This window comes from Narcine bancroftii, chromosome 6 (assembly GCF_036971445.1).
Source record: "Narcine bancroftii isolate sNarBan1 chromosome 6, sNarBan1.hap1, whole genome shotgun sequence".
In the NCBI taxonomy this organism is placed as follows: domain Eukaryota; kingdom Metazoa; phylum Chordata; class Chondrichthyes; order Torpediniformes; family Narcinidae; genus Narcine; species Narcine bancroftii.
The window spans coordinates 60,654,793-60,678,383 of NC_091474.1; the positions used below are offsets into that span (position 1 = coordinate 60,654,793).

The 23,591-nt window shown below is 41.5% G+C and overlaps 2 protein-coding genes across 4 annotated transcripts in view; one reads left to right on the plus strand and one right to left on the minus strand.

Annotated features, from left to right (window-relative positions):
• Positions 1–679: 679 nt before the first annotated feature.
• map10 (microtubule associated protein 10) lies at positions 680–4,024 on the minus strand. Its single transcript, XM_069885046.1, has one exon. It carries the CDS (start codon positions 3,816–3,818, stop codon positions 1,176–1,178), a length of 2,643 nt encoding a protein of 880 aa, XP_069741147.1. The 5' UTR covers positions 3,819–4,024; the 3' UTR covers positions 680–1,175.
• sipa1l2 (signal induced proliferation associated 1 like 2) overlaps positions 2,413–23,591 on the plus strand; it is a 664,341-nt gene continuing 643,162 nt past the window's right edge. For 2 of the 3 annotated variants that reach the window (XM_069885037.1, XM_069885038.1), the window contains exon 1: positions 2,413–4,444. The gene's annotated coding sequence lies outside the window, so the exon portion shown is untranslated. Of the gene's footprint in view, positions 4,445–12,729; positions 12,820–23,591 lie in introns of all 3 variants that reach the window. The other variant, XM_069885039.1, reaches the window with a different exon arrangement.

Below are 23,591 nucleotides of genomic sequence, written 5' to 3' on the forward strand. Positions count from 1 at the left end.
GCCGTCTTCCTTACCCATATTCCCCCACGCAGCTGGAACCGCTCTGTGTTTCCCTTGCACAGTGGTGCTGGCAGAGCAGTTCCAGCTGCATGGGGGAATTATGTGTGACGAAGACAGCCATTGTCGCAAGCTGCTGGGGCAGCCCCAAAGTGGTCTGATCAGATTGTGGGGGGCCAGAGGGATAAGAGGGGCAGGGGGTGGGCAGCCAGGTGGGGGAGGGGGGGTGCGCAGCCAGGGTTAGGAGTGGGGTGGTCGGGCGAGGACAGTGGATCTTCCATGTAAGGTGAGCGATTTTAGCTGATTATCACCTTTAATCAGACTATTGTGCAGCAGCAAAGAGATACAACATACCAATAGACTGTGGTAATAGCCCTGATTGAAGGTCATAATTGACGAAATTCACTAACCTTAAATTTAACACAGTGTGGTATCTCATAGCTGGTGCACAAAGATGAAACTGAAAAAGTTTCTCATAATTCATAGTACATGAACTCAAGGGCCCTTAAAAATCTGGGACCCGAGCACATGCTACTTTTGCTACTGCATTAATCTGGGTCTGGTAATAATGACATAAAGGGCCAAACTGAATGCAGAGTTAAATTCCAGGGAGATCGTGACAGAGATGGAGTTGTAAAGAATTTATGATGGATGTGAAAACAACAGCTTTCTTTTCTCCAAAGTTTAATTGCAGAATTTTCCATTGCAGGGCAGTTTTCAAATAAGCATTTTACAACACAAACAAAAACAGACTCATGAAAAATGTTAAAGGATAGAAATATGGCATATATTTATATTTGTTTGCATATATTTAGAACTTAACCTAACAAGTGATGCTTGCCAGGGACAGCACATAGAGAAAGAAATAATATTGGATCTCAGGGAAACAGATCCATGCTTTGAAAGATAATTGTTAGAAATATGATACAAATACTGAGGAAGTAAATGAGGAAAGCAGAGGAATGGACAAAGGAGGAAAGACATTTAGGAAGATATGTCAGAATAGAGAAAAAAAATCCAAAATTACATTCTTTCTAGTACTAATTTTGTCACATATGACAAATCGCATATTTTACAGATAAAATATTTTCAAGGTTAAGAGAAATATAACAAGTTACAATATGGTTTTCTGTTGCACACAGTTGCATTTTGGAATGCTCAAGAACTTTGGCGATAGATCATAAAGTATAACCAGGAAGCTTGTTGGCTACTAGTTCAGAAATATGTTTGCATTCATTAATAAGTCCTGTCCTTTTCAACTCATCTTCTTGACTATCCTTTGTGTTCATTTCAAGTCCACTGCAGACCAGATCAGACACACTGGGCGGTGTGCAAGAGCTCACCAGAGATGACTCCAAAGAACTTGAATGTTGGGAGACCTCAGTGCGAACTATATTGACTGACCTAGAACCCCATTCAACAACTGACTTCAATTGTTTCTCAGTTTCTTGTTCATTTGATGGGTTGAGTACTCTTTTCAGTTGACTTCCCTCCATTGAGCTGGTTGCTTGATCAGATAGATTTGGGGTTATTGAAGATAAAATCATTCTCTGATGGTGACTTTTTACAAGATTTTCACCTTTTAAAGACTGAATTGGAGATTGCTTGGATGGTGCCAGCAGTGGGACTGAATCATCTTCTATCTCACTTTGAGGTGTACCACGGTTGTCTCTGGAACATTTGGAAAGGCTAGAGCCCAATTCATTATTAGAATATTTATGCTTCAACCTGATGGTTGCAACTTCAGTACTGCTACCAGGAGTATCTGCAAGTCGACCTGTAGGTTCAGGACTGGTAAATTCTTCTGAGTTGCTTGTTGGTTCAGCACTTGTGAAGTCCTCTGAATACTTGGCTTCATCACAACTACTGCAAGAAATCTGGGCATCAATGTCTTCAACTATTATTGGATCACTAGTAAGATCAGGATTTATATTTGGAGTCTGAAAAAAATCCACTGCTTTATAACAAATCTCACTAACATTGTGGTCTGAATCATGACTGAATATTTCAGGCAGTTTGATTTTTACATCTTTTCGATAAAGATCCTGGTCATTTGCTGTCTGGAAATCACAACTTTCCACACACCAACCTAATGGTTCAGGTGACTGAACAGTTCTATTTTTAGTTCCTGTTCTAAAGACACTTTCATGCCTCACAGTTTCTTCCAAGTTAGTTTTGTATGTAAGCTTTTCATTTTTTGGAATCGTTGAAGAATGAGCAGAGTCAGGTTCAGTGCTGCTTTGAACCAATGTTTCAATGTTTTCTTTAGAAAGATACTTCTCTTTGCCTTCACCGCGTTTTTTCACAGTAGCCTTTTTCAAAGGTCTTTTTCTGGAAAGCTCTTTCTGCTCATGCAGTGTCAACATATCTGGGTTGGTTTGTTTAAGCCTTAAACGGAATGTGTTTGTTAAGCCATATACCAGCTTTCTTTTGGGATGTTCCCGATCTTTCTTTGTGTTCACTCGCTTTGGGTTATTTTCTTTATTCAAGTTTCTGGGGGACGTACGTTGTTTTTGAACTCCACCCTTCTGTTGCTTAAAATCTGGATGGGTGGATTTACCATGTTGCAATGTCGATTGATAATATTCGGGCGCATCGTTCTTCAAACTACTGTAAAGCCAGGCAAGTTGAGGATGAACAGCAAGAGGAATTCGCTGCGGCAATTGATCATGATGGAGCAAAGAAAGCTCCAGCAGGAGCGCATTCAGCAAAGGCAGCTGGCTGATTGGACGAGCAACATTCGGATTGGTGGAGTTCTTTTCAATCTGCATCTTTAATGTCTCTGTCACTTCTGAGCGACCTTCCGCTAACGTAAAATCACTTAATGGCTGGTGCACGTCGAAAAGTTCCGGGCTTTCATCTGATTCCAGGTCCTCGAGTCGAGCGGATTCCTCGTACTCCGCTGCTTTCCACATTTCAGCGAGCTTCTCTTTAGGTTTATCTTTTGACTGACTGTAGTACATGGGGGGAGGACAAAAAACGTTGCTTGTTTTGATATCCGCGGTTAGTTCGGATTCTAAACTTTGCCATCTCATCTTGTGCGTTACGTGTACCCTTTTTGCCAGTTTGTTCGGATTACGTTCCACTGGCACTTCGCGTTGGTTTAAATGAACATGCTGAATAGCCGGGTCACAGGGCACAAGGTCAGGGCATATTTCAGAGTCAGATGGAATGTTCCCAGAGCTTTGATTTGCGATCTCATCACTATCCCGTTGGCCTGGCACACGGAGTTCACGGTCTCGTATTTTAGTTTTCAGGACCCGATTTTCTGGAATATGTGGAAGTAAACCAGCTCCCAAACTCATGAGTCTATATCCTGCAGATAGATGACCAATCTTTATGCCCATCAGGGTATAAAGAGGGTAAAGCCCTTTCTTCCCTTGCATGGAGGGCATGGTAATGCCGCGATCCTCCACGTCCAGCCTGATATTTTCCACCGCATCTGCCATCGAGATCAAGGAACTTCCCACTAATTTAGGCATCCGCCGTGAAACGTCGAGTAGCATGGCATACACTGGGGTGTTGGTCAAGTGGCAGTGAAGGGCCGACAGGCCCATCTTGAACAGGCAGGACTTGCCTTTACCGAAAGGGACAAGTGGCCGCCCGGGGCCCTCGCTCGCCCGGCCACGCTCTCGGCTCCGTCGCAGGCTCTCCGCGCGGTCCGGCTTGGTCTGATGAACCAGGAGAGTGGGGAAGTCCAGCAGCCTGAAGGCCACCGCCAGAAGAGGGCTGGACTGGGGTTGGGCCCCAATTGCAATCTCCACATACTCTACTAACAGTTCCAAGGAGAATAACGTCTCCACGTTAGCGTCTACATTCATTCCAAACAGTGAAGAGCGGTTGAGGGACACCAACACTGAGAGAACTGGTCTCGACACTGGAGTTTCAACCGAAACCTTGACAACGCCGCCGCCGCACTGAGGAGGACGGTGTTTTTAAGCTGTAGTCCTCGTTGCCAATGACTTGGAACTACAACTCCCATCCTCCCTCGGGGCTTCAGCTCCTCCATCTGCACAAAAAGAATGGGCAGTGTCTGGCACGTTTGACGAAGAAAGGGTCGGGGCGGAGTCCTGTTCCAACGAGGCGGTCAGTGGGAGACGATCAGGGCGAATCGAAAGAGAGCAAGAACCGGGAGCAGCCAATGGGTAGGGGGAAGCCTCGGGCCAATGCGTCGAGCTGATAGCCACGTTAGAACCAATCGAAGAAGAACAGACGCCAGGAGCAGCCAATGGGAGGATCGCAGAGCGAGTGGACGGAACATGGGTTGCCAGGTTGCGCTGAGGTGCGGGAGAATGTGAAAAGTTTCGAGCCCGTTGGACGCAGAAGGTGGTGCTGCGAGGTTGGCCGGAGAGGCAGCGGGATCTTGGATCTGCTGGCGGTTCTATGGTGTTGATTGTGTGGCAGAGCATCTTGTGTGCATGTAGGGCTCGGCGCCCGCGGCAGTCAGGTAAGAGGCAGCGGAGGAGTGAAGAACTGTGGCTCGTTGACAAGTTAAAGGTCGGAGAGTCGGGAGTGGGGCTCAGCCTGTTCGCGACCCGCGGCTCGACCCAGCTGCCTGCCCTTTACCGGTATCTTCCAGAGCCAGCGTATTCTTCAGTTAAATCGTTGGAACCATGTTCCTCCTCCTTTTACACAACTCTCGCCCCCTCCCTATTTTAGTGCAGACCAGACCACCCTCAGCCCCCTTTTCAAACTAACCAGCGCCCTCATCACCGAAACGCACGGTCGTTCACTCCTTTCACCATCCTTTCGCACTGTGGAGATACGCCAGAATATTTTTCTATCCTTCCCCACCCGCCATAACACTCCTATTCCTCCGAATTCTACTCAGAAAAGGATAAGACTGGTCTCTTACCCACCGTCCACCCTTGAACCCACGCAGATCTCACCTTTCTGAATATCGTTCTCATCTGCCGGATCCTTCCCAACAACCAGTCGAATCCCCCCACCGCAGAAATGTTCAGATTCCGTCCCCTATATCTCCTCAAAAAGTAGTTCACATCATCCCTCACTAGAAAGCGAACATTAGCAGAGCACTTTCCCTTTTCTCCCCAAGGCAGGAGAACAACCAGCCGTCCTGCTGGTAGCTGTATTCCTGATGAATGAGAGTGCTGTGATCGTGGGACCTTTTCCCGAAGCCGACGGGCTCTGGGATCAGGTGTTTCTATCCGCATAGCAAATGGACCGCGGCCGGCAAAAAATAAATTGGAAGTGAAACAAAAGGCTTTGTGCCCCGTCCTCAATCCGAAAGATTTCTGTTGTCCCTCATTCATCTGGAAGACCATCAAACAAGAAAAGGTTCTGAGATTAAAATGAACAATTTCAGTGGTTGAATATATTTAATTAGATGTCATTGACGAGTGTGTGTAGTTCGGAGTCCAACTGAGAGCCCATGATCCCTGTTTCCCTGGAAGTTGTGGGGATCGGTTGATATGTGTTGAGGAATTGGTTTGTTGGTTTCTTTTGTTTTCCAACTTTATCCACTAGATGGCTGTGAATTACACTGGGATTTGGATTTGGGGTTCACTTTGTACTGAAACACTTCCTAGACATTTTTGGTCTGCGCTTTTTACTTATTTTTTTCCCCGTTTGTTTTAACGTATTGCTGTGTTATACAAGTAACCGACCAGTTTGACAATATTCTACAAGTTAAATGATTAGGTTCAATTAAAAATGTTTTATTGCAACTGTAAGATTATCGTGTGGAAAAACAGACGCCTATGAGTTTTGCGTTACTGATCAATACTCCAATCGACGATCGCAGTTTACTTTTAGTGAAAACATTCACATTTATTGCTTTTTGGGATTTCTGAATCCCCACGAGGCACTCATTGCGATACCTGCGAGAAAGGTGTCTCCCTTCAACTTGAAATGATAACCAAGTCACTGATAAAAACGATATAATCAATTATATTCGTTGTTCATTTAACTAATTAGGTTGCCATTTGTACTTGCCCTTTAAAAAGAGCTATTAATATAATTTGAGTAAACGCACTATGTCCCTGATTTGTCATTTAGACCAGATAAATAGCCCGTTATGACGATATATTTAGTACTCCCCCCCCCCCCCACCCCAAATGTAAATTACAAAGGAAAACCATTCTGTTTTTTTCGCCTTTACTACTGGCAATATTTATTATGCAGCAGATTTTGTGTCTCCAGAGAAGAAAAACCAACATTTCTTGCGGCCAAGAGTAAGTAAATCGTTGATAACATTTACAGCCTCTTTCTTCATGGATTGGTAGAAGAATGAGAAAAGTAATGCATATCATGCAACTATGGTTCGTTTACAAAATAGTATGGGATTTTGGGCAATATTGTTCACTGATTACTCAGGGTAGAAAATAATTGCTTATGTTTTTAAAACCAATTTTTTTTCTAGTTTAAAAGTAAATGCATTTAAAATACTGCATAACAATTGTCAATTTGAATAAAAGTTGCAGATTTCAGATTTATTGTCAGAATACATACATCACATACAACCCTGAGATTCCTATTTCCTTGCGCTTGGCAGAATTACTCGACCACTAATTGATAGTGCAAAAAATAAACTACACACAGCATGAACATGTAAACAATCAAAAGAACTGTAAACAGATATCGAATATAAACAAATTGCAATGCAGGGAGAGCAAATAAAATCAATAAAGTGCACAGGTAAGAGTCCTTAAATTAGTTTCTGATTGAGTTTGTTGTGAAGGGGTAGCAGGTATTCCTGAACCTGATGGTACAAGTCTTGTGGCATCTATACCACTTTCCTGATGGCAGCAGCGAAAACAGAGCATGTGCTGGGTGGTGTGGGTCTTTAATGATTGCTGCTGCTCTCCGATGGCAGTATTTCCTGGCGATGCACTCAATAGTGAGGAGGTTTTGCCTGTATGTCCTGGGCTGTGTCCACTACCTTTTGGAGGGCTTTACACTCAGGGATATTGATGTTCCTATACCAGACCGTGATGCAGCTGGCCAGCACACTTTCCATCACACATTTGTATAAATTTGCCAGGGTTTCTGATGTCATATCAAATCTCCGCAATAGCTGATGTGCTTTTTTTCTCATGGTACCATTGGTGTTGGGTCCAGGAAAGATCCTCCGAGACAGTGACTACCAAGAACCTAAATTTGCTCACCTTCTCTACCTCTGATTCCCCCAATAATCACTGGATTGTATACCTCTGTCTCTCCTGGTTAACAATCAGCTCCTTAGTTTTGGTGACATTGAGTGCAAGGTTGTCAGTGGTGCACCATTCAGCCAAGTTTTCAATCTCCATCCTGTATGTTGACTCATCCCTTTTTTTTTATACAACCCACTACAGTGGTTTCGTCACAAATTTGTAGATGGTGTTGCTGTTGCACTGAGCCACACAGTCGTAGGTGTAAAGTGAGCAGAGCGGGGGGGGGGGGGGTAAGAACACAGCCCTGTGGTGCTCCAGTATTGATGGAAATTATCAAGAAGTTCTTACCAATCCTCACAGATTGTGGTCTGGAGGTGAGGAAATCCATGATCAATTAGGCAGTGATGTGTTACCTCCCAAGTCTTGAAGTTTGCTGATAGTTTTGAAGGGATGATGGTGTTAATGCTGAACTGTAGTCAATAAAGATCCAGGGCTTTGTGTAGGGCCAGTGAAATGGCATCCACTGTGGACCTGTTGCTGTGATAGGCGAATGGATCCAGGTCTCCGCTCAGACAGGAGCTGATCTGCTTCATCACCAGCCTTTCAAAGCACTTAATCACAGTTGATGTAAGTGCTACTGGTCAATACTCGTTAAGACGGGTCACTAGATTCTTCTGGGGCATTGGTATAGTTGACGCCTGTTTGAAACAGGTGGGTACCACGCCCTGCTGGAGTGAGATATTGAAGATATCAATGAATACCTTGGTCCGCACAGATCTTTTAGTATTTAGCCAGGAACTCCATCCAGGCTGGAGATCGTCGGGGTGTGGAGGAGTGGTTCTTTGCTGTTACTGTCATCAAATCGGTCGTAGAAAGTGTTGCGTTCCTCTGGGAGAGAAGCTTTGCTGTCAACTACTTTACTGGATTTGTGTTTGTAACCGGTTATGGCATTCAGGCCCTGCCATAGCTTGAATCAAAATGTTTGGCACGTATATTTGTTAATATGTATAGGATAAAGTAAACTGTCACTATGGAAAGCTAAAATATTGGATTAGTGATGAATCTTTGAATGCAAATTAAAAAGGCTTTGACATATCAAAACTAATGTTTCATGTTTTTTTATAACAAAGTTCATGTGACTTTGTTATTGTCTGTGAAAGCAATTTCTATTGTTGATGCTTTATTATTTCAATACAAAAGTTGAGCTGCTGAAAAATGGTCAAAATGGGAAAAGGTTACTTTCTATGTTTTACTGGTCTTAAATAAGCTGAGTCTTTAGATATAGAAGTTGTCAGGTTGATTATTTCTAGTCTTTAATGAATGGAAAGAATTGAGCGTTTTGATTTGTAATAGCATTGCAAATTATGGCAGCTTTGGTAACAGCCTAATAAATGTACCTGTGACTAAAATATTCTTTGGCAGTGTTGCAAAATATTAATGGTTAAGGTATCAATTTCTTAAAAACTACAATTGCTGAGTCGTTAGTCTGAAAGGGACAGGAAGATACACGAGAAGGACAGTGAGACTGATGGCTGGTGTGTTTATTTTGATGCAAGGAGTATTATGGGTAAAGCAGATTAACTTAATTCCATGTACTGATCCAGGCTCTGATGTTGAGGCCATGACAGTGACTTGTTTGCAAGAGGGACAGGATTGACAGCTCAGTGTTTCTGACTTTCAATGTTTGGGGGGTGGGGTAAAAGAGGTGGAGGCATCGTATTTACTAATTGGAGAGAGTTTTAATTTTAAAAAATTATTACATTTCGACATACAGCATGATGGACATTTTGGACCATGAGCTCATGCTGCTCAATTATACCCAATTAATCTCCCACCCCAGTATATTTTGAACAGTGGGAGGAAACCAGAGTCCCCGGGGAAAAACCACGCAGACACAGGGAGAACATATCTATTCCTTACAGACAGTGAAGGATTTGAACCCTGGTTTCGATCGCTGGTGCTGTAACGGCATTGCACTATCCGCTACACCAACTGTTGCCCTACAGTTTTACAGTTACACTCAGAGAGAGTACTGAATGGTTCATTCACTGAATTAGTATTAGTAGAGATCAAAAATCAAAGGGTTATACTGTAGGTCTCTGCAATAGCCACCAAGAAATAGAGAAACGGATTGTAGAAAGGTTGTTGTTATCAGAGACTTTAATTGTCCTAATATTGATTGGGACATCCATAATATCAGAGGCTTAGAAGGGGTAGAATTTGTTAGGTACATTCAGGATGTTTCTTGAAGCAACATCTGGATAATTAAGCCAAGAAAGGGGCCATTCTGGATATGAGTCTGGCCAGATGATCAGAGTTTCATTGGGAGAACATTTTAGGAATAATTATTACTCTTCCTTGCATATCAATATAGCTTGGAATAAGGATAAAAATCACAGAAATACTAGAGGAACTCAGCAGGTCTTGCAGCATCTATAGGAGGTAAAGATATATTATCGACGTTTTGGGACAAAGCCACCTTCAAAATGCAAGTAAAAAGCAGGCAATTGCTTAAATTAAAAGGCTGGGGAGAAGGGAAGAATATGCAGCAGAGGAGTGCAGACCAACAGACAAAAGGTGTTAATTCAATATAATAGGAGGACAGGAGAGAGAAAAGATGAGAATTGAATGGGGAAGTGTGTTTGTTTTTGGCTCTGTGAAAAGAGACAGAGAAAGAGAGAGAGAGACATACTAAGCTAGAGGAAAGGAGTCATTGGGGTGGAGGTGGGGGGGTGGATGCCCAGACAGAATCTGCGGTGTTGTTCTTCCCATTTTCAAGTTGTCTCAGTCTGGCAGTGTAGGACAACATGGTCAGACATGTTGGCAAGGGAATGGGGTAGGGAACTGAAATGAGTAGCCACTGGGAGATCCCTGCTATTGTGGCTGACAGAGCAGAGGTGCTCAATGAAGCAACCTCCCAGTCTACGTCCAGTCTCTCTGGGAGCACCAAATGCAGTAGATGATCCCCTGCAGATTTAGAAGTGGTGTTGCTTCACTTGGAAGAACTGTTTGGAGGAGGAGGTGTGGGCATGTGGAGCCCCTTCTGCATTTATGGGGTAAGTGCCAAGGGGGCGATTAGTGGAAGGGAGGAGTGGATGAGGGTATCATGAGGGAGCGTCCCTGTGGAGGGCAGAGAGGAGAGGAAAAGGGAAAATGTGTCCGGTGGTGCCATCATGTAGTAAGTGACAGAAATGGTGGAGGATGATGTGTTTGATGCAGAGGCTAGTGGGGTGGAAGATGACAAGAAGGAGAATCCTGTGCTTGAAACACATCGGGGTGGAGGGGGCCAGGGCAGATGTATAGGTAATGGAAAATATACAGATGAGCACTGGGTTAATAGTGGTGAAGGGGAAGCCATGTTGCTTGAAGAAAGATATCTCAGATGATGTGGCATGGAAATCGTCTTCTTTGTGAAGATGAGACAGAGGAATTGAGAGAATTGAATGTAATCCTGATGGGACCGAGTATGAAGAGGTAGTTGTGGAAGTTGGTAGGTTTGTAGAAGATCTGTTGAGAATTTGTCTCCTGAGATGGAGATCGAGGAAAGGGATAGTGTTTGTAGAAATGGATGTAGTGAATTTGAAATGAATCTCCTGTACTATCTCCTCATCTGCCCTGGCCCCCTCTGCCCCTGGACACAACAAACACAGGATTTCCCTTGTCCTTACCTACCACCCCACCAGCCTCTGCATCCAACATATTATCCTCCACAATTTCCATCAGCTACAGCGTGATTCCACTATCAGACATATCTTCCCTCTCTTTCCCCCCCTCCCCACTCCACCTTCCATAGGAACCGGACCCTTTGTGACTCCCTCATCCACTCATGTCTTCCCAGCAATTGCACCCCCTCCACCCCTGTACCTTTCCCTGCGGCTGCAGGAAGTGCCACAGATGCCCACACCTCCCTTCCCACCATTTTGGGCCTCAAACAGTTCTGCCAAGTGAAGCAACAGCTCACTTGTGAATCTGTGGGAGCCTTCCACTGAAAATGGTCCTCCTGTTGTAGCCTTTTCTATATCGGAGAGACTGGAGAGATTGCTTTGCTGAACCCTTTCATTCTGGCTACATCAACGTCAGAGATCTCTGAGTGGCCAATCATTTCAATTAATAGAACTGAAAAATTAATTCAAAAAACAAGTATTTTTATACACGATCAATTTTAACATCTTGACAAAACATTTCTCGGACTAGTTGACCCTGTATTGAATGTGCCCAGAAGTATTGAACTGCACATTTCACAAACATTTCTACAACTGATTCCACCTGCATTGAATTTGCCCATCGTTATTGAATGAAGATCTACCAGGACCAATGCCTGAAGTCTCGTGCTGACATGTCTGTCCATGGGCTCGTGCACCATGGGCCACCTTTAAATTGGAGGAGCAACATCTAATATCTGTCTGGGCACCCTCCAACCAGATGGCATTAAGATCGACTTCTCTGGTTTCTAGACCATTGCTTGTACTCCCTCTCTACCCTATCTCTCTGTCTCCTTTCCTCCAGCTCTCCACCCCCTTCCTTCTCCATTCACAGAGTTGACCCACCTCCCCCTGTTTTCTTGTGCCCTCACTCCCCGATCCACCTACAACCTGTGACCCTGAGTTCCTCCCCCTGTACCTCTTCCTCCCCCACAACATTTTGTTTGGGCACCTGACTACATTTTGCTCATATCTTAATGAAGGGCTCAAACCCGAAATGTCGGTAATGTACCTTTATCTTAGCTATATAAAGAACTCTCTTTGACCTGCTGTTTCTCCACCATTGTGTTTTTACTTCAATTACTGCATCTGCAGACTTTCGTGTGTCACAAGAGCCCAGTACAAAACGGGGAAAACTCTCTCCATTAACAGGAACATGTACAGAAAAACTCCTAAAATCCAGACTACTCAGATTAATTCAGTCCAGATTTTCCGGATTCTCAGACAGTACAGGTACTTTAAAATTCATGTTTAAGGAGAATAAACAGGTAATTTTTAATAGTTTATAAGCGAAACATTTTTCATATGAAATTCATTATTATTATTCAGGTGCCTTTCCATTCCACATGAGTGACTATGTCTCTTCAACCATCAAGAACTCTGACCCTCCAAATTCTAGTTGTTGCCTCCCCGGTTCTCCTTCGGTAAAAGCTCCATCTATGAGCTGAGACTGTAGTCGATGTTGATTTCATGATTACACAAGGGAAAAATGCTGAAGTGGATTCCTGTGGCCTTCTTCAGTTGCAGTGTCCATGCTGGATTCATCTGCCCAATATTTTTAATTTTACCACCATAAATTCCATTTTGTTGAATCTGCATGTAAAAACCATCCACCATCTACAATCCATGGTTTTATGTGACCCTGATTGGGAGGTATTTCACCTTGCCCAAGGGTGACCTGTAGGCTATTGGATGGAAAGAGCACTTGCGCCTCCTTTTGCTGAGCAATTGCATGGCACTAACATGGAATCCTATAAAATACAAAAAAAAAAATTCTTACATTACCGTGACTTCTGCGTGGTTGCTTGTTGCCCCTGTACAATTTGGCACTTTCACATGGATACAAAAGCCTAGAGTTTTCGAGAAGTCCGGATTCTCGAGTGGTCTGGATTTCTGACATTCCGATTTTTACTGTACAGGGAACGCTGCCATTGGAGAACAGCAACAATCATCAAGGATCCACACCACCCAAGACATGCTCCATTCTCGCTGATCCCATCAGGAAAGAGGTATAGGTGCCACAAGAATCGTATCACCAGGGTCAGGGACAGTTGCTCCCCCTCCACCTTCAAATTCCTGAACAACACATTCTTGCTCTTATTTAAGGACTCTTTCTTTATTTATTATTGACATTTTTTTTGTATTGCACAGTTGGTTTACATTTCTCCTCTTTGCATGCATTTCCTTTTCCTGAGTACATTTGGCAGTTACTGATCAGTTGAAATTCTGCCTGGCGCACAGGAAAGTGTCTGTTCTATGTGATGTCATGTCTGTACTCTGACAATAACTTTGAACTTGAACTACAACAGAAAACTGCTTAATCTTCCTCTTCATAACATGGTATAGACCTTGAAACTGCATGCAGCCTTAAGTAAGATGATATCTGTTTGTTTATATTACTTTATTTGTTTATACTCTCCCTTTTGGTATAGGTATCTTTTTCTTGAATACATTTGCACTCCTGATAAATTCTGCCTGGATTGCAGGAAAAAAAAATCCCTATTATTGTCATGAAATAACTCATTAGAAATATAACTGTATGATGTATTTCAACTTCTGTCTGCCGTAAGACGAGCAAAGAGTCGCCATGAGTATTGCCTGGCACTCCTAATCTCGAGGTTGTATGTGATGTTGTATATGCTCTGTGACAATAAATTTGAAATTGAACTTGAAGATGGGACTAATTATATGTTGACTGTCAAGTAAACTGAACAAATTTCCATATTGTCCTGCATAAAAGAAAGAATGAGGGTCATCTGTCGTCTTAAATGCAAGTCATTGAGCCATGGCAGGTGCTGTAACTGAAACTATAATTTTTAGGCACTGGTAAAATGAAAGGATGATTGACAATGCAATATTGCAAATACAAATTTTGAATAGGTGCTGGTTACGAGTACTCTTGAAAATTGTTGGATGATGAATAACAAACATAACAAGCATTTTATTCATTGACTAAAACTAATTCAAGTTTTATAGGACTGTGGCTTGGCTTGTTTAAGTAGAAGTGTGCTAAGAGTTTCTCTGTAATTAAAATTCTTTGTCTTTTTTTGTACAAAAATAAAGAAAACCCAAGTTTTCTTCATTCTATGAACAGATACAGTACAACTGATGATCCAAAATGGTCGAGACTGGGTCTATTTTGGGTAAATGATATTTTTGGATAATTGGTCATTTTTTAAAAACAGCCCAGTAGCAACATCAAATCACTTGTAACAGTGTTTAAACAGCAAACAACAAGGGAAGGCTTTTAAAGCATTAGAATAATGTTTAATTCTCACCAAAAAAGCAACATGGATAAACCCAACATCAAACACTCAATTCTACTCTGGGGTTTTTCCAAAATGACTTCAACCTGTGATGTCAGTTTGGCTCCAATTTTTTTTTTGGATAACTGAGGATTCCTGATTGTTTCAGATATCCTCATTTATCTGAAACTTTTTGGATGCCAAATTACGTCATTTCAACTTCAAAAATTTTTCAGATAAAAATGAAGATTTTTGAAATCCAAAACAACTTTTGGAACTGAACAGACATCACTTCCAGGTCCAAAAAAATTTCAGATAACAGAGAGGATTTTGGATAATCTAATTTGTCCATAATCAGAGTTGTACTGATGTGCATGAACATTCTTGTCCTGCATTGGGTAGTTTTTTTAAAGAACTTTATGGTATTTCAGAAAACATTAAGGTGTAGCTGCTTTGAATTTGAAAGATGGTTTCTCTTCCTTCCCCAGCCACCAGAATTAGATTTTTCACATTCTTAATATTGCTTAAGAGGTAATCTTTGAATAGATTGAGCAGTTGTATCAGATCTTAATTGGATAATTAAATTCTTCTTTCCCACAAAATTGACATGGTTCTTTTCTGAAATTATTCTGATGTAGAAATTTGAAAAGAAACACTTGTACATTGATAACTTAGCGTAGAGCTTGGAAGAAGAGTGTTTCGTTTATTTGGGAGACTAAAGTGAAATGCAAAGTAGATTTGATCACGTTTTAAAACGTGATAGAAAAAAATATTGGAGAAACAATTTATTGGAGAACATTCGGGATAGGAAAAGTTTTTTTTTAAAAAATATGCCTTCCAAAAATCCAGCTCATAGAATTGAATTTTTTTTTCAGTTATGGTTGTTGTTTTCATTCCATATCAGCGATTGGAAAGTGCTGTGGTTGAGTCTTGTGCACTCATCAAAAGAACAGAATATATTATTCTTTGAAAGGTATAATCTTAGTGTTCACTTGTTTCATTCAAAAATGCCCATGGAGCATTTCATTAATTTTATGTATATCCAGTAAAAATCTTAAGCCACTGGGATAATTAATCAAGCTAAAGTACCACTACTGGTCTATGATACGAGTTGTTGATGAATTGAGTAAACTATTTAAAAACTATTGCGTGTGAAGATTTGGATTTCGATGCAGTTTCAACGTACTGGTTGTGCTAATTTTCTGCTGATGAATTAAACATTAGGAAGGAACTGAGATTTTCCTCCGTGCGAACCAGCAGTCATGATGATACCTTCACTGTTTTGTGTTTGGTATGTTTCTTGAATGGGGGAAGGGGCTTCCAAAAGTGTGCAGGTGGTCTGGTCATGGTCTTTACTCTTGCATTCTGAGAAGGGATTTATTTGCTCGTCTCTGCTTACCCTGGAACATTGTTAGAATTTTCAGTTGATGAGCTGAATCAGAGGCTTTTACATGCTGAAACAAGTTATGTGCAGACTGGAATAAGATGGTCCATTGCATTATACTTCTAAGATACAGATGTAGATTAACAAGTTGTAGTTGGAGAAGAGTGTTGAAAGAGACATTGGGGAGAGTTTTTTTTTTCCCCAAGGTGGAAATTGGCAGGGATAAGGAAGGAATGTTCAATTACTGCTTCGGAATGTTTTATAGACAAGCAGATATGTCATTGCCCTCTATTCCACATAATACGCCATTCATTGGTATTGAATGTAAAGTGAAAGCTTGAAAACAAAAATGCTGCTTGTGTAAATGCAAAATTTTTTGAACATAAGAAGAAAAATGCAAATAATTTTTAAGATTCTCAAGATTATAATGTTTCTTTTCATGAAATTTTTTTTGTTTGATTTGCATTATTTACTTCACAACTAGGAAAAGATAGAATTTTAGTAATTTGGAGTTGTGTTGATTGTTTAATTTTAATTATCAGTTAGCAGGATCCAATTTTTTCTTGCATGAATATCTATTTTGTGTCTGCCTTCACGATGGAGGACATGTCAAAAATACCAAAGACGTATGATGGGAGGTGAGGACCTGGATGTAATTGCTATCATTAAAAATATAGGACTCAGAAAACTTGAGATCTAAAGATAGATTAAACCCCCCTGTCCTGATTAAATGCATCACAGGGCACTGAAAGAAATGGCGCAAGTTATAGTTGAGGCTTTGGTGATAATTTCGCTGGACTTTGGGCAGATCCCAATGGTTGAGAAGGCAGCAAGTGTCATGTCACTATTCAAAAAAGGATGTAGGCAAAAAACAGGGAATTATAGTTTCACATCTGTAGCTGGGAAAATGTTTGAAGCCATCATTAAGCAGCTGGAACAAAATGGATCCATCAGCAAAGGCAGGTCCTGTTTCACAAATTTACTGGAGCTCTTTCAGGATATAACGAGCACAGAGATTGGTGCTTGGCCTGCAACCATTCATGATGTACATTAATAATCTGGAAGAGGGGTCAGAGTGTAGTGTATGCAAATTTGCTGATGACACGAAATTGACTGGAAATGTAAATTGTGCAGAGGCTACTGAGAGTCTCCAGGGAGATGGATATACATCAAGTGAGTGGGTAAGGGCTGGCTGATGGAGTATAATGTTTGAAAATGAGGTTGTCTACTTTGGAAGGAAAAATGGAAGATCACATTAAATAATTGGAAGCATGCTGTCGTGCAGAAGGACCTGGGAGTGTTTGTGCATGAATCACAAAAGGTTGGTTTGCAGGTACAGCAGGCTATGAAAAAGACTTTCATTGCTAGAGGGATTGAATTTAGGATCAGGGTGGTTGTGCTGCAATTGCGCAAGGTACTGGTGAGGGTGCATCAGAAGTACTGTGTGCAGTTCTGGTCTCCATACTTGAGGAAGGATGTACTGGCTTTGGAGGCATTGCAGAGGAGTTCAGTCGCTTGATTCCAGAGATGAGGATGTTAGCCAAAGAGGGATTGGGTTGTATGGGACTGTACTCCCTGAAATTTAGAAGAATGAGGGGAATCTTATAGAAACATATAAAATTATGAAAAGTGTCAAGAAGATAGAAATCAAAAAGTTGTATCCACTGGTGGTGGTGGGGGGGGGGAGACCAGAACTATGGGGACATAGCTTCAAAATTTAGGGTGGTAGATTTAGGATGGAGATGAGAAGGAACTGCTTTTCCCAGAGGGTGGTGAATTTGTGGAACTCACTGCCAATTGAATCAGTGACTGCGACCTCAGTTTATATATTTAAGAGAATATTGGATTGGACCGTGAATAGTAGGGAAATTAAGGGACATGGGAAAAAGGCAGATAGGAGGAGATGAGCCAATCATCAGGTGTTCATGGAATGTCGGAGTAGGCTTGATGGGCCCAATGGCTTACTCCTGCTCTTTTTTTTAAAGTTTTTGTGTTCTTATTAATGATGAGAAATGTGGCTTAAAAACTTGATCAATTTTTTAAAACTCTTCTGAGTTGAATGAAAATGTTCCACTGAATTTATTCCCAATTTTTGAGATGTCACTATGTTTTAGTTATTTTTGAATATTAGTGAGGACAGTGTTGGCTACTGTCGCTATTTTTGTGGAGTTGATTTCGAGAAACTGTTAAGAATTGTTTGAGGACAGAGTTTCATCTCAGTAACTTTGCTGTCAAACCTGTAGTGGGAAAGAGTCTCAAAACCTGATTACTCCATTCACAGATCATTTACTGCACAATTACGTCTTCATGCGTTATGTCTACATCTGCTCCCCTGTTTGGATCAGAGTGCTTTTTAAAAAAAATTTCTGTGCAGGCCAATTCAAGGTAACTTTGCTCGAGCAACAAAATGCTGGAGGAACACAACAGGTCAAACAACATCCATGGTAGAAATTGAGGTCAATTTATTGAGTCAAAACCCTCTATTGAGACTAAGATAAAAGAAAAATATAAATTTTCATGTATAAGAAGGGAAAAGTGCTGGGGAAGGGGCTCAGAGGCAATGGGCCAGAGGTAGGAGAGCTGGAGAAACTATCGGGATGGCATGGGAGGAGAGGGAGGGAGTGAGTTAGGAGTGTGATGTAGGTGGAAGCAGTGAAATCAGGTGGGGGTTCTCTAAAATTAGAGAATTCACTGTGCATGCTATTTGGTTTAAGGCTGTCCAGGGGAAATATGTGTTTGACCTTGCACTTGACAATGGATGAGGCCAAGGACCAATCTATTATTTGAATGACTGGGGAGTTAAAATCATTTGGCTACTGGAAGCTCAGGTTTAAACCCACAAAGCGTTTGGTGACACAGTCACCCAAAATATGTTTGGTCTCGCCAATATAGAGGAGACCACCAAATACAGTGGAATATCTTGAATGATGTACATGTAAAGCTTTGTCTTACCTAGAAGGTCTGTTTGAGCCCTGGATAGAGGTGAGGGGTGAGATGTCAGGAAAAAGTTTTGTCCTAACTGCCTTGACAGCGAGAAATGGCTTTGGGGGTAGAAGAATGGGTGAGGAGGGAAGAGCAGATAGTGGAGTCTTGGAGTGATATCCCTATGAAAGGTGGATAAGAGAGGAGAGGGGAACATGGGGCTGGTAGAGGGATCGCACTGTAGTTGGCCAAAGTATGAAAGGAAACTGTTGGGTGCAGAGGTTGGTAGGGTGGAAAGTGAAGACCAGAGGGTTTCTGCCTGAGGGGATGTGGGGTAAACAGCCCTCCTGCCCCTGCCCCTGATATATCAATGATGAAAGGGAATCAATGTTCATTAGACATTTTAGATGTTCTGAAATGGAAGGCTTGGAATAGATGAAGTGGATAATTTGTGAGAAAAAAAGATGGCCTCCTTGCAAGGGAGAAGAGGTATAAATCCAGGTATCTGTCCAAAGTTTGTTCCTACATTGCCTCCCTCACTTTCATTAGGGGTCACCAGGTGAGACTGAGCTTTACATGCACACTGCCCAACCTAATGTATTGTATTTGATGTGGCCTCCTGTACATTGGTGACCCCCTTGCTGAACACTTGCAATCTGTGGATCAAAACTTGACCTTCTTGTAGCCAACTATTTTAACCCCCCTTCCCCCCCCCCAATTGTCGAGCCTGTCCTCTACTTCATCCATTGTCCAAGTGAAGCTAAATGTAAGCTTGAGGAACAGCACTTTGTATTCCTCATGGACAGCATTAAACTAAATGGCTTGAACACCGAGTTTTCTCATTTTAGATGACCTACTTAATTCTGCTATTTCCATCTCTTTACCTACTCCTGTTCTTTTTTGTTGTCTGTCTCTAACTTTCACCACTGCCCCTTTCTCCCTTTTTCCATGTAATTTTTACATTTTATTTTAGTCTTGCTCAAGGGTTTCAACTCGATGTTGACTGACCACTTTTATGGCTGCTTCTCCAGCATTTCTTTGTCTTCTTGAGATTCCAGTGTCTGTAGCTTTTGTCTTTCTTTAAGGTAGCTTTTGTCCTTCTCTAATGTAGCTTTGGTGTGGGTTGAGAAATGAAATATTTTTTATGGGCTGTAGATTTTCCTCACATATGTCCTTGCTCATGGTCCTGTCGTGTCTTAAAAGTTTTCTGCAAGACCTTGGGGTTGGTGGAAGAATTGTCATGTCTTTGTGGATGGAAATCATTGGGCTATTTGTGATGCAAATATTTTCTCCATGTAACTATATTGTGGCATGTATTTGGCACAAGGGAATGGGGGTGGTGGTGGTGGGACAGTATTGATCAGCATCATTAATCATTGAATCAGTGTAGATTTTATAGTTCAGGTGATTGAGTATGATAGAATTCAACATGAGGTATTACTTCACTGCAACATAATGAAGAATGACCGCTTACTCATGGTTACATTGAATTCACAACTAATGTCAACTCAGCAGTGTATGATCCACATGGTCATTGAACAGAGAAGTGGGCTTTTTTAAATATTTTAATTTTGGTTTTCAAACATATATCAAATATACATCTTTTACATAAAATAAAATAGTCTGCTTACAGCTTACACGTAAAATACGAGTTTTTCTTAAAAAATACAAAATTTTCATAAATATCTACATTAATATAATAACAAATGCTATTTAAACTTATTGTTTAAATAAAATTTTCAAACAATAAACATTTTGGCTCCCCATACTACCTCCTTCCCTTTAATACAAAAAATTGACTAATACTGTGTATTTCCGTCCACCGACGGAGGTTACAATCTACATTCTATTAAAAAAGAAATAAAATCAAGGGAAGACCATGAATTTACCGCAGCATTATTTTTCTTGTGCACCAACGTAATTCAAGTATGGCTGTCAGATCCTGAGGAATGCATCATATTTGTTTCTTGTATGTGATCTTTTCCATAGGCATACAAATGTCAGTTTCTGATATCCATTGTGCCAGAGCAATTGGTATATCTGACTTCCATGTAACTGCTACACATTTGAGGAGCTAGTGGAGTTGTTCAAGTGAACCGGTACGGACTTGAAGGGCCGACATGGCCTGTTTCTGTGCTGTAAACGGTTATATGGTTAAAAGACATTTGAAGCTCTGTGAGATTATTGCTAATATCTATAAAATTTCCCAGTAAATGTAGTTCCGAGTTACCTGGAAAGTTAACTCCGGTAATCCTTGTTAAGACTTCTGATATTTCTTGCCAGAAAGAATGGACTTTCGTACACAACCATACAGAGTGAAGAAATGTTCCTTCCTCTATTTCACATTGAAAGCATCTATCTGATATTTCTGGTTTTGATTTGAGTCATCTTTGTGGGGTCAACTATAATTGATACAAAAAGTTATATTGCACTAAGCCATACTGAGCATTAATAATCGAGGTTACACCATCTTTGCACCATTCAGACCAAGATTGTTCTGTTATATTTCTTGGTAGATCTGTTTTCCATCTTTCTCTTGATCTATGTAATCCAAGCTTTTTCCCTTCCATTTGTAGGGGATAATATATTTAGGTAATAAATTTAGATATATTACCCATCTACAATGTGTGTTCCAATTCACTTACTCCCAGAGGAGTCATTTCATTTCCCCAAGTTTCTCTTAGAAAAGCTCTTAATTGCAGATAACAAAGGAAAGTACCATTTGGAATTCCATAGGTTTGCTTCATTTTTTCAAATGACATTAAGATGCCGTCTTTGTAGCAGTCCATGATAAGGCCGATCCCCTTTTATAACTTTATTTAGAATCCTATTTCCCATGATCATAGGTAGCATCAAGTTATTACATAATGGCGATCTTGATGAAATTCCAGTTTTCCTTCCAATATTATCGTTAATATCCTACCAGATTTTTACCATCTGAATCGATATTGGATTTGAAGTCTTTTTCCTAATTGATTTTAAATTCCATTTATAAATAAAATCTTTAATCACCTGTTTCATCCATGTAATCCCATAAGCACCCATTTTGGTGGGTTGGCATCAAAGAAAGATGCCAAAAATCTTAATTGTACAGCCAAGTAATATTTATTTAAAAAATCTGGGAGTCACATTCCCCCTAGTTTATGATCCCAAGTCAATTTTTCTAATGCTATTCTTGGTACTGTATTATTCCATAGGAATTGTCTTACTAAATTATTTATTATCTTAAAAATACTTTTTTGGTAAATGTATTGGTATCGACTGGAACAAATATTGAATTTTTGGCATTATCTTCATTTTGATACAATTAACTCTCCCTATTAACATTAGGGACAGGCTCTTTCATTTTTTGTAGATCTTGCTCTATTTTTGCCAGCAGGGGAGTAGTTCAACTTGTACAAATTATTCAAATTGTTATCAAGCATAATTCCCAGATATTTGATCCCTTCATTTTTCCATTTGAGTATACGGCTTGCTTTATATTGTTCATAATCATGATATGTTAAAGGTGAAATTTTACTTTTATCAATATTTATTGTATACCCTGATACTCTTCCATACTTCGTTAAAGTTTCTTACAATTTTTCCAGCCATCTCCCAGGTTCAGATATGTACATTAATATACCTTTGGCAAACAAACTTATTTTGTGTTGATCATGACCATCCTCATACCCTTTCATTTCAGGATCACCTCTGATTATTTCTGCTAGTGGTTCTTTTCTTTCTTTGGCTTGGCTTCGCGGACGAAGATTTATGGAGGGGTAAATGTCCACGTCAGCTGCAGGCTCGTTTGTGACTGACAAGTCCGATGCGGGACAGGCAGACACGGTTGCAGCGGTTGCAGGGGAAAATTTGTTGGTTGGGGCTGGGTGTTGGGAATTTCCTCCTTTGTCTTTTGTCAGTGAGGTGGGCTCTGCGGTCTTCTTCAAAGGAGGTTGCTGCCCGCCGAACTGTGAGGTGCCAAGATGCACGGTTTGAGGCGATATCAGCCCACTGGCGGTGTTCAATGTGGCAGGCACCAAGAGATTTCTTTAGGCAGTCCTTGTACCTCTTCTTTGGTGCACCTCTGACACAATGGCCAGTGGAGAGCTTGCCATATAACACGATCTTGGGAAGCCGATGGTCCTCCATTCTGGAGACGTGACCTACCCAGTGCAGTTGGATCTTCAACAGCGTGGATTCGATGCTGTCGGCCTCTGCCATCTCGAGTACTTCGATGTTAGGGATGAAGTCGCTCCAATGAATGTTGAGGATGGAACGGAGACAACGCTGGTGGAAGCGTTCTAGGAGCCGTAGGTGATGCCGGTAGAGGACCCATGATTCGGAGCCGAACAGGAGTGTGGGTATGACAACGGCTCTGTAAACGCTTATCTTTGTGAGGTTTTTCAGTTGGTTGTTTTTCCAGACTCTTTTGTGTAGTCTTCCAAAGGCGCTATTTGCCTTGGCGAGTCTGTTGTCTATCTCGTTGTTGATCCTTGCATCTGATGAAATGGTGCAGCCGAGATAGGTAAACTGGTTGACCGTTTTGAGTTAGTGTGCCTGATGGAGATGTGGGGGGGCTGGTAGTCATGGTGGGGAGCTGGCTGATGGAGGACCTCAGTTTTCTTTAGGCTGACTTCCAGGCCAAACATTTTGGTAGTTTCCGCAAAACAGGACGTCAAGCGCTGAAGAGCTGGCTCTGAATGGGCAACTAAAGCGGCATCATCTGCAAAGAGTAGTTCACGGACAAGTTGCTCTTGTGTCTTGGTGTGAGCTTGCAGGCGCCTCAGATTGAAGAGACTGCCATCCGTGCGGTACCGGTTGTAAACAGCGTCTTCATTGTTGATGTCTTTCATGGCTTGGTTCAGCATCATGCTGAAGAAGATTGAAAAGAGGGTTGGTGCGAGAACGCAGCCTTGCTTCACGCCATTGTTAATGGAGAAGGGTTCAGAGAGCTCATTGCTGTATCTGACCCGACCTTGTTGGTTTTCCTGCAGTTGGAAAACCATGTTGAGGAACTTTGGGGGGCATCCGAGGCGCTCTAGTATTTGCCAAAGCCCTTTCCTGCTCATGGTGTCGAAGGGTTTGGTGAGGTCAACAAAGGTGATGTAGAGTCCTTTGTTTTGTTCTCTGCACTTTTCTTGGAGCTGTCTGAGGGCAAAGACCATGTCAGTAGTTCCTCTGTTTGCGCGAAAACCGCACTGTGATTCTGGGAGAACATTCTCGGCGAAAGTAGGTATTATTCTATTTA

What these genes read in the sequence shown, in the direction of transcription:
- map10 (XM_069885046.1), bottom strand. Translation starts at nt 3,818, where the DNA reads ATGAATGTAGACGCTAACGTGGAGACGTTATTCTCCTTGGAACTGTTA.